The sequence below is a fragment of the Octopus sinensis genome, linkage group LG3 (genome assembly GCF_006345805.1).
Source record: "Octopus sinensis linkage group LG3, ASM634580v1, whole genome shotgun sequence".
NCBI classification, from domain to species: Eukaryota; Metazoa; Mollusca; class Cephalopoda; order Octopoda; family Octopodidae; genus Octopus; species Octopus sinensis.
The window spans coordinates 51,390,504-51,402,755 of NC_042999.1; the positions used below are offsets into that span (position 1 = coordinate 51,390,504).

At 39.7% G+C, this 12,252-nt stretch overlaps 1 protein-coding gene across 2 annotated transcripts in view; it reads right to left on the minus strand.

The window, feature by feature from the left end:
- LOC115209211 (islet cell autoantigen 1) overlaps positions 1-12,252 on the minus strand; it is a 64,677-nt gene that overhangs the window by 35,896 nt on the left and 16,529 nt on the right. The window contains exon 2 of one of the 2 annotated variants that reach the window (XM_036500974.1): positions 2,546-2,590. The exons of the other annotated variant lie outside the window; for it this stretch is intronic. Coding sequence (XP_036356867.1) covers positions 2,546-2,550 — 5 coding nt within the window. The 5' untranslated portion in view covers positions 2,551-2,590. The remainder of the gene's footprint in view (positions 1-2,545; positions 2,591-12,252) is intronic. 2 annotated transcript variants of the gene reach the window in all.

Below are 12,252 nucleotides of genomic sequence, written 5' to 3' on the forward strand. Positions count from 1 at the left end.
CCTACACATATTCTCTGTAACACTAGCATAGCTAGAGTGTGTGCTGCCCGGGGCAGCCCTTCCATTTGCCGTCCCTGGACCCCCCCCCCAAAAAAAAAACAGATATTGCCTACAGCAGACCAAAAGTGCTCTATAGTCACAGTCCACATTTCACTGCTGCGTAGCATGATTGTTCATACCCAGGCATCAAACAATCTGCCTTTTGTGCAGAAAGAGAGGCCCTTTGCTCCCAACAAAAGTAAAAGCCCTCTGAACTTCGTCCAGCCTATTCTTATTCAAGCAGCTATGCTCTCAGAGCATCCACCACCACATAATGGAAGCTATCTACTACTACTAAGTATCTCCCAGGCATTTGACAGAATCTATTTCTTGTACGTTCCTAGTGTTTATCATACCTGTACACCTGCACACACAAAGACTACGTTCTCTGTTAACCTTACCCTTACTGTACTGTTGCACCTCTTATATGCCCACAGCTTGTACTTTGGTTTTTACCTACACTTTTTGTACAGATTGAGCAAGGCCATCTCCTTGAAGGGATTTGTGATATGTCTGCTTTCCTACTTACTAAGACTTTGATCTCTGCTAAATTAACTCCAAAGCCCTTTGATTCCAGACCTTGCTTCCACACCTGAAATTTCTTCTTTAGTTCTGGTAGTGATTCAGCTATAAGAACAAGGTCATCAGCATAGAGGAACTCCTAACGGCAGCCTGACTTAAATTCCTCTGTTATAGCCTGGAAGACAACAATGAACAAGAGGGGGCTGATAACCAATCTCTGGTGGACTCTTATTCACTAAATTCGTCGCTATATCATTGACGACTTTCATCTCACTGACAGCATCCCTGTGCATGACATTTACAGTTCTCACCAACCAGTCATCTATCCCTAGTTTCCACATTAACCATCAGATAAGGAAGCAAGATGACCTGTTAAAGGCTTCCTCCATGTCAACAAAAGCCAAATACACAGGCTTATTTTTGGCCAAGTACTTCTGTAGCTGCCTTACCAACCCATGCCAACATGGAAAGCAGACATCAAATGATGATATGTCTGACCAGGAATATAGCTGCAGCTACTTTACCAGAAATATAATAAATAAATATATATATATATATATACTTTATTTAAAAGCAGCAGAAAATTCAACAAAACCTGTTACTCTGAGTTTCACGTTCCCGTTCATCGGACAGTTTCTGCTAGCAAAAACTGTTCGATGAACGGGAACGTGAAACTCAGAGTAACAGGTTTTGTTGAATTTTCTGCTGCTTTTAAATAAAGCATATTACTCTACCACTTGTATTTGAGTACTCTTTTTTCCACCTTGTTTCACATTTATATGTTTACTCCGGTATATATATATATATATATATATATATCATCATCATCATTTAACGTCCATTTTCCGTGCTACCATGGGTTGGACGGTTTGACCGGGGTCTGCACCAGGCTCCAGTCTGATCTGGCAGTGTTTCTACAGCTGGATACTCTTCCTAATGCCAACCACTCCATGAGTGTAGTGAGTGCTTTTTACGTGCCACCAGCACAGGTGCCAGGGGAGGCTGGCAACAACCACAATCGGTTGGTGCTTTTTCCATGCCACCGGCACAGAAACCAGTCAAGGTATATATATATATAAAGACACAGATAAAAGTAGCCAAGTATCCTCTGTTGTAACACAGCCCTCTCACTCTGTCTCTTTGCTTCTTTGTCCTACTGGAGTAGTCAAGTACCTTCTCTGTAGTATGACAGCTATCCCTAACTCTTGAATCATACTCCAACCTCTCACCTGGCACATGGCCACTTCTTTCAGTTCCTCACTCTATCTCAGCTGAGACATCCATCTCTTACAAGCCACTTGGCAACCTCAAAGGTACTGGTGCCACGTAAAAAGCGTCCATATTGGCGCCATGTAAAAAGGTACCAGTGTTGGTACCATGTAAAAAGCATCTGCTACACTCTGTAAAATGGTTAGCTTTAGGAAAGGTAGCCAACTGTAGAAACTATGCCAAAACAGATGATTTGGGCATGGTGCAACCCTCCAGCTTGCCAACTCCCATCAAACTATCCAACCCATGCCAGCATGGAAAACAGATATCAAATGATGATGATGATGATGATACATACATAGATAAGACAACTACAGATGAATACACACACACACACACGTATATGTACATAAATTATCATCCTCAACTTAAATGTCCATGTTTCACACCAAACATATAATTTGATAAGGGTCTGATGAGTCCGAAGACTGCACTGTGCTCCATTGTCTGCCATAGCAGGGTTTCTATGGTTGGATGCCTTTCCTAATGTCACTCACTTTACAGTATGTAGTGAGTGATTTTTTGTGCCAATGGTACTACCGAGGTCACCATGTACCTCACAGGTCTACAAAACCCAAGACGTGAAGAGTGCATCCTTATGTTAGATACGGGTTAAAATATGAGAGAAGTTAGGAGTAGAGTATGTTCTTATTGCAGAAGAGCTACATGACCACTCACAATATATTGTCAAAATGATACAAAAGGAAATACTTACGACATGGTGGGATCTTTAGAATATTATTTTGAATTAAAAAAGGTCCTGAAAATATAAAGAAAGAGTAAAAGAATTAAAGCTGATAAATTTGTAGGTGGGTTGTAATCTGGGGGAAGAGAATGCAAATGGGGTGGAGGAGTTGGATGGTAAACTCTAGGATTTCAATAATCATTGTCATTTGACCCCAGTTCAGCCCCTTGCTCAGCAGATCATCATTATCATCATCATCATTTAACATCCGTTTTCCAAGTTGGCACGAGTTGGACAGATTGACAGGAGTTGCGAAGCTGGACAGCTGCATCCCTTTCCAATTTTGTGTTTTGGCAAGGTCTCTACAACTGGACGCCCTTCCTAATGCCAAATACTTAACAGAGTGTACTGGGTGCTTTTTATGTGGCACCTGTATGGATCTATAATCAAAAAAAGGTTTCATCTTGGACTACACATGCTTTTCTTAGAAGAATACTATATGATTTGGGGAAGATTTGGCTGCTTTCTGTCATCAAGGATCTATGAAATTTTGGAACCCTGTTGATGAAGTCTAAAAACTTTAATGAAACAAAAATTATTTTATTTGTTTAAGACCAAAACTATAAAGACTTTGATTATAGATGTTCCATGTCCACATGTTCTCGTAGATCTGTAATTTAGCCATGGTACTAAAAGGCTCTTTCAAAAATTCATTAAAGAAACTAATTAACATATTTAATAGCACCTGCTTAATTAGTGATTGGTGGGAGGGGATCATCATATATCAAACACTGAATAATTAATAATAATGAAGATGGTCAATTATAGAGATAATGGTAAAATGTTACTACAGTATAGGTAATAAATACTACAATTGAACACAACAGGGAATAAGCAGATTAGATTTTCTACCCAAAAGTTCTGCTAATTTCTGGGTCTTATTTATTTTGAGTTAATCCTAGTATAAAGCACCAGGAATGGTTTGCAATTGTCTTCCCCAGGCAAATATGTTTTACTGTATAACATGAGCAACTTCATTCTTCCATTATTCATTCTTCCTTTACAACTTTTCTAGCACACTGGCATTCTACTTTTCTTGTCAACGGTAATAATGTGGTTTTGCTGACATGTAGACAACATGAGACATACCCTCAACTGCATGTAGCAAAGATGAAACATCTATGTATGGTAGACAAAGTGCAGCATTTTCGCTGCAATGGTTTACCATTCAATGTGAAAAGCCATTGAGAGATAGAGGGAGGCTGATTATTGATAGGGGAGATTATGGTGGTTAATGTTTTGGAGGAAACGAAAATGGTAATGGATGAGGAGAAAAGTGGAGTACAAGAGAAATAAGAGGAATGACAGTATCATACAGGGTTAGATTAAATGTACATGTAGTGGTAGTAGATTGAGAGAAGTGAGGGAGAGGAAAAAGAGGCTGATCATTGGTTACTAACTCCAGTGGCAAATGGCTTCTTTTGATATGATACAGAATGTGCATTATTTGGTGAGCATCGTTGTTTGTGAGGTTTACTGAAGTCTTTTAGGGTCAGCAGCTGAAGAAATAATGTCTGGTCAATGGAAGAGCATAAGGATTCTGTGAAAGGGTGGTCTGACAATTTGGAAACAAAAGAAGTGTCAGACGACAAAGACATAACAATACATGGATTGTATTTCTTTGAGATTGTATTTTAGTATTTTCATCAAACTAACTAGCCAAACTTCCATTTCAGGGTATTTTGGAAGTTCCCATTCACAGACAATATTTGGTAAGAGATGCTGAAACTGCATAATGAAATTTGAACATGGATGACTAGCAAAAAGATCCCCACCATTTTGCTATATCTATGTCAATGGTAGCTATTAGATTCTAGCTTTTGTTAACCAATGATGCTAACTTTCTTTTGCATTTTCTTTCATCTTCAGTCTAATATGTCCACTTTCCCCTACCCCAGGTATCTACATCTCTCTTGTCACCCTGTCTCCCCTTACACATCCTAAGCCAAATCCCACTTTCCAGAGAACTCCATCTCCTGGAAATCTCTCCCCTTCTACCCACATTTTACCTTTATCCATCTGTTTAATCAGCTCATAATTATACACCTCCAACCCCCAACACTAGGCTGTCTCTATCCCGAATCTGGGGTTACACAACCATTACAATCCAGCTAATTATGTATATCATCATCTTCATCATCATCACTGTTTAACGTCTGTTTTCCATGCTGGCATGGGTTGGACAGTTTGATTGAGGTCTGGAGAGCCCAGCAGCTGCACCAGGCTTCAATCTGATCTACAGCTGGATGCCCTTCCTAACACCAACCACTTTGAGAGTGTAGTGGGTCCTTTTTACATACCACTGGTACAGGAGCCAGTCAGGCAAGCCTGGCATTGATCACATTTGGATAGTGCTTTTTACATGCCACTGGCACAAGAACCAGTGAGTGGGTACTGGCATCATCTACATTCAGAGGATGCCTTTTATGTGCCACCGGAATGGGGGCCAGTCAAGGGGCACTGGACACAGCTGAAACTTTGGTTTTATTTGACTCAACAGGTCTTCTCAAGCATATCATATCGCCTGACACATCACGGGTACTCTTAAATGGGCCAAATATGCAACACTGGCATCGGCTATGGCTGCGATCTCACTTTAGTTGCCAGGTCTTCTCAATCACAGCATATTTCCAAAGGTCTCGATTTCCTGTCATTGCCTCTTTGAAGCCCAATGTTCGATGGTCATGCTTCACTATCTCATCCCATGTCTTCCTGGTTCTACCTTTTCTACAGGTTCCTTCCACAGGAAGTGGCACTTCCTCACACAGTTGCCCTCATCCATACATAACACATGACCATACCAGTGCACATTTGATGCTTCTTATGTCCAACTTTTCTCTCAGGGCACTTACACTCTGTTGTGTATGCACACTGACATTGCACATCCAGTGGATCATACTAGTTTCATTTCTTTCAAGCCTACGCATGTCCTCAGTAGTCATGGTCCATGTTTCACTGCTGTGTAGTATGACAGTTCGCACACATGCATCATACAGTCTACCTTTCATCCTGAGCAAGAGGCTCTTAGTTGCCAGCTGAAGTAGGAGCTCCTGAACTTTACCTAGGCTATTCTTATTCTAGCCGCTACACTCTCAGAGCAACCACACTTAATACAGACTTGGTCACCTAGGTAGTGGAAGCTATCAACTACTTCTAGTTTTTTCCCAATGGAATGTGATGGGATCTGTTTTCTGTACATCTTCAGGGTTTATTGCCCCTGTGCATCTGCCACACACAAAAACTATCTTCCCAGTTAACCTTCCTTTGATACTGCTGCACCTTTTATGTGTCCATACCTTACACCGGGTACATCATATGGAGTTTCTACCCATGCTTTTTCTACAGATCGAGCAGAGCCATCTACCTGAAAAGGTTTATAATTTCTCTGCCTTCCTACTTACTAAGACTTAGGTTTTTGCTAGGTTAACCCTAAGGCCCTTTGATTCTAGACCTTGCTTCCACAAGGTCATCAGCATAGAGGAGCTCCCAGGTGCAGCCTGTCTTGAATTCCTCTCTTATTGCCTGGAGGACTATAATGAATAAGAGGGGGCTGAGGACTGATCCTTGGTGAACCCCTACTTCTACACAGAATTCTTCACTATACTTGTTGCCAACCTTCACCTTACTGACAGCATTCCTGTACAATGCTTGTACAGCTCTTACTAACCACTCATCTATCCCCAGTTTCTGCATTGACTACCAGATAAGGGATTGGGGGGACCCTGTCAAAGACTTTCTCCAAGTCAACAAAAGCCAAGTGCAGAAGCTTATCTTTGGCTAGATATTTCTCCTGCAGTTGCCTTAGCAGAAATATAGCATCAGTGGTGCTTCTGTCTGGCACAAAACCAAACTGCATTTCATCTAGGCTAACTCTCTTCCTAATTTGTTGGGCTATGACCCTCTCTGTAACTTTCATCACCTGATATATATATATATATATATATTTTACAATTTAAAAAAAATTACAGGCATCATATGAAAATGTTGGAGAGATTAAGAGTTTTCACAAAAAGTGTCTGATGTATCTTGAGAGTCAAGCAGGAAGGTTTCATATCAGATGCAGAAGTTTTGTGCATGGTATGCTGCAACTCGTTTGAACAAGTCATCTTGGCTCAAATGAGATGGGCTGGATGTGTTATTAGAATGAAAGACAAGCAATTGCCAAAGCATCTTTTTTATGGTGAGCTCAACACTGGTAAGCAATCACAACATAAGCCAGGGGAAAGGTATAAAGACTTTTAAGAAAAACCTGAAGAAACTAGATATGAACAAAAACTGATGCTCTGGATTGGAACAAGTGGATAGGTGCTGTTAGGACTGGTTGCTGTGCCTGGAAGGAAAAAATGATTCAGTACTCTGAGCTTAAAAAGGCCTGTTGGCCTTTTTAACAACTGGAACCGAAATCAATAGTGAATATTGGATATGTATTGTGTGTGATCGTGTTATCAAAAGCAGGATACGTGAATCATATGAAGTTACATGAAAATCGAAATGCCCAGGTAGGTAATAATCTTGAACCCCAAACTGCCTCTTACAACTTGTGTCATGTATTGCAAAACTTGTAAGACAATATCTGGACTTATAAAACATATGCTAGTTCGCAAAAACATTCCTTCAGAATCAGATTCCAAAGGGCAAAGATGTAGAAGAAACTTGAATAATATCTGTCACTTGTGTTTTAAACCCTGTCAGTCAGCAGCTGATCTTAAAAGTCATCTGAAGGCTCATCAACAAAGGGACTGTGCTGTGTGTATTGATGGGATGGCTAGCATCGGTCAAGATGAAGTAATCATTATATTGGGTTGGCAAGAAAGTCATTTCAAAAATAGATTGAGTTATGATTTTTTTGAAAGACTTTTGTCAATGTTATGACTTTTTTTCCTTTTGACATTTGACAACCATTACTTTCAGCTTACTTTAGAAGCAAATTACGAGTAATTTTGTTCACAGCTGTTAGTTCAGTGTCAATTTTAACATGGGAGTGCAAAAACGAACATTTTCGCTATATTTTGCTTTTGTATTTACATAAAGGCAAGAAAGCAGCTGAGGCTCACAAAGCGATATGCGAAGTTTATGGTGTTGATTGCTTAACCCTTTAGTGTTCGCATTATTCTGCCAAAATTAATCCTTTTTTATCAACATTACCTTGAACTAATCAGGCATTATCTTGGAGCTACGAGATTTTGATGAGGTAGCTGTTAATTTTTAAAACGATATTGTAGGGCTGGTGTGAGAGACCAGATCTGGCCAGTTTGAACATAAAACAGGTAGAATACTTTTGGCCGGATATGGCCAGTTTAAATGCTAAAGGGTTAACAGAACACACATATCAGAAATGGTATAAAAAATTCCGTTCTCGTCACATCCACCATATAGCCCTAACCTTGCACCATCAGATTATCATTTATTTCAAAGCTTGCAAAATTCTTTGAATGGTAAAACTTTCAATAATGATGATGACGTGAAATCGCACTTTCTTCAGTTTTTTGGCTGATAAGAACCAGAAGTTCCACGAGCGCAAAATCATGAAGTTACCAGAAAGATGGCAAAAGGTCATTGAACAAAATGGAAAAAATAGAAGTGTTTAAAGTTCATTCTTTGTATTAATGACTTATTTTACACTAACAATTGAAATTACTTTCTTGCCAACTATGTATGTTTGTGTGTATGTCTCTCTCTCTCTCTCTCTCTCTATATATATATATATATATATATATATCTCCAAATCAAACCAAATTCATAAATTCGATGACTGGCACCCGTGCCAGTGGAGCTCTAAAAGCACCATCCAAGCGTGATTGCTGCCAGAGCAGCTGACGGACTTCCGTGCCAGTGGCACGTAAAAAAGCACCAGACTGGACACTCTCGGAGTGGTTGGCGTTAGGAAGGGCATCCAGCTGTAGAAACTCTGCCAGATCAGATTGGAGCCTGGTGCAGCCATCTGGTTCGCCAGTCCTCAGTCATTATCAGCCAACCCATACTAGCATGGACAGCGGACATTAAACGATGATGATGATGATATATAAACTCCTATTAAAGCAATTTCCTGAAATCTTTGTTTCAGTCAAGTGTTACACTTTAACTAGAAACATTCAAGTCATAACACTAATTTCATCACCAATCCCTGGAGGTAAGGAGATTCAGATGCAAGGTCAGACTGAATAAATTGACAATTGTTTACATGTAAGTGCGAGTGCTATTTATGTTAATTGATATGTCTTCGTCAGTGCCATGAATTAATAACTGCCATATGGAAACCTACAAATAATTCATCAGTTAAGCCCTTTCACTAAACTGAACGCACATTTTATTTCTGCAACTTTACTCCTGACAAAACTTTTCAAGCTAATCTCTCGCTAATATTGTCAATATTAATATTTTCATTATATTTTCTGTTAAATATATTTTCTTGTCAGCTGTTAGAAAAGTGCTCTCATATGGCTAAGAGTTGTTTACTAGCACCCTCTGTCACTTTAGTGGCAATTGTACTTGTTGCCTATCAGTTCTAAATTGCAAATAGCCACCATAATAATATATATATATATACACACACACCCACACACATATTGTTATACTTGGGCACGGCCATCTTTCAGAAATTAAACACACACACACATACACACCATTTAACTGATCTTCACTTTAGATTTATTATTACCATTGTTAGTTTATTTGTCAAAGTTATTTCACCACATATTCTGTGACCTCTTCAGCAAACTTCCTCTTGTCTTCTCTTCACCTGCCTATTCCGTTTTTGTCTTCCTGCAGTATGTATCCTTATCTGCACATGCATTTACATCTATATTTGTGTGTGAGGGTGTGTTGTGTGTATGTATATGGGTTTGTATATTACACTGTTTGTACCCATGCCTTATTTGTTTTTTTTCTTTCTTTGCCATTCTGTCTTCAGTCATCATTTTGCATGGTGTGGTGGAGTGGAGGTGTTATTACTCCATTCACAATTTCTGTTGAGGCTCCCGGCTATCTTCTGCTATGAGTAATCTGAGTGTTGTTCCTATTCTATGCATTGATAAGATCTTAACATCTATGTTGTCAACCGAGCCGCCGTGTCCTAACTGAACATGCTGGTAGAGCACTGACAAACTTTTCTCCTTCTTGTGCTCCTGACAGTGTTCACTTACCCACTCACCTATGCTATATGCTGTCACCAATGTATGTCGTCATCCTACTTTTGCACCTACCCCCACCCCTGTGTTCCAGTGGGCCAAGTATTTGGAGGTCACAGTTTTTGGCACAGTGAGAATGAAGAGTTCAGTGTCTAAAACAGTCTGTAAGAGCGCTGTTACTTCATTTTGGTGAATGGAGTTAGCAATTTTACTGGATGCTGTCTATGGTGCTAGCTTCTAGTTCATAGACACTGTCTTGTAGGGGTGTTTTTGTGACTATGTTGATATCATCAACATAATGGGAGTACATGGTTAGGGTTATGGTGCTCTATGCCGAGTGTTCTTTGAGTCTCCTATCTCACCATGCCATGAGAGGTTAGCCACTACACCAGCGATACTAAAACTGATGATTGCACCCACTTCTTGGGTGTATATCTTGTTGTTAAACTTGGACATGTAGCCCTTTAGTGTGACTTTGGTATTTAGGATCTTTTCTGTTTGTACATTATTTACATTTGACGGATATTTATCCTCGTCTTGTTTGTTGTTAACACGTTTCGGCTGATGTACCCTCCAGCCGTCATCAGATGTCTTGGGGAAATTTCGAACCTGGGTTCTCATTCCTAAGGTATTTTTTCTCAATGTTATTATTATTATTATTATTATTATTATTATTATTATTCAGATCACTGCTTGGAATCAAACTTGGAATCTTGGGGTTAGTAGCCCTTAACCACTATGCCATTTATGCTGAACCTCAGGAGATATTTCACTTACTCCATAATTTTTTTTTTTAAGTTATAGAGGTTTAAAGTTTGATAATTTTTACCTAGTCAGAAAAGAGGGCTTGGAAGCTGTTATTTTGTGCGTGACAGCATGAGTTGCCAACATTCTGAAAATAGCACGTTTTAATCTGAAACTGTAAACAAATGAAATGCTGGTGGAATTCTGCTTTACACACGATATATAATCCCAGAATTTATATTCTACACAAGGGAATTCATATAAATGTGCAAAAAAAAAAGGGGGGGTATGCATGATTTAAGCCTATTTAGTTGTTATTTTTAACACATCTCACAACCACCTCAATGACCCAAAAGACAGAGTAAACTACACATATTTTGTAGTTTTAAGCATTTAATATGCATTTAATGCAATAAACAGCACATTACAAATAAAATATTTTTCAAAAAACAAACATCAGTTGTCCATGCTGGTATGGGTTGGATGGTTTGACCAGAGCTGTCTGATTTGGCATGGTTCCTATGGCTGGATGCCCTTCCTAATGCTAACCACTCAGAGTATAATGGGTGCATTTACATGCCACCAGCATGGGTGCCAGTAGTGTGACACCGGTATCTTCTCAAGCACAGCATATTGCCAAAGGTCTCGGTCATTTGCCATTGCTTCCATAAGGCCTGATGCTTGAAAAGTGCCTTTTATGTGCCACTAGCAAGGGTGCCAATTATGTGATACCAGCATCAGCCATTACTACGATTCCACTTGGTTTGATGGTCTTCTTAAGCACAGCATATCACTAAAGGTCTTGGTCATTAGTCATTGCCTCCATGAGGTCAGTTCGAAGATCATGTTTCATCACCCCGTCCCATTTCTTCTCGGGTCTCACTCTACCACAGGTTTTTCTCCACAATTAGAGATCGGCACTTCTTTACACAGCTGTCTTTGTCCATACGCACCACACAATCATACCAGCGCAGTCGTCTCTCTTGTACATCACATTTGATGCTTTTTATACCCAACTTTTCTCTCAAGATGCTTACACTCTGTCATACATGCACACTAGACATAGCACATCCAGCAAAGCATGCTAGCTTCATTTCTTTCAAGCTTACGCATGTCCTTGGCAGTCACAGCCCATGTTACACTGCCATGTGGCATGGGTGTTTGCACACAGGCATTGTACAATCTGCCTTTCACTCTGAGGGAAAATCCCTGTTGCCAGCAGAAGTAGGAAATGGGTACAAACAATGTAATAAACAAACCCATATACAAGCACACAAGACACACATGTACTAAATATACAGACACACACACACAAATACAGATGTGAACACATGCACAAATAGGGATACATACCACAGAAAGACAAAATGGAATAGGCAGGTGAAGAGGAGAGAGATCTATCTGTCAAATTGTTGGTGCTCGTATGGCAAGCACTAACAACGAAAACAGTCGAAATGTTTGGTGTATCAAGAAGTACTGTCTCAAAAGTAATGACAGCCTTTGAGAAAGAGGGAAAAACCTCCTTGTCGAGACAAAACTCAGGAAGAAAACCAAAACTTTCAGATAGGGACTGTTGGACTATTACGTGAATTGTTAGAAAGGACCACCAAAGTACAGTTCCCAAAATTACTGCAGGGGTTAATAACCACCTCGAGAACCCAGTTTCCACAAAAACTGTTCTGTCGGAAGCTGCACAAAGCCAGATTTCACGAGAGGGCTGCAATCAGAAAACCATTACTTTCATACTTTCAAAAACAAACGTTGCAAAGCATTTAGATTGGAGTAAAAACCTACAGAATTGGTCTC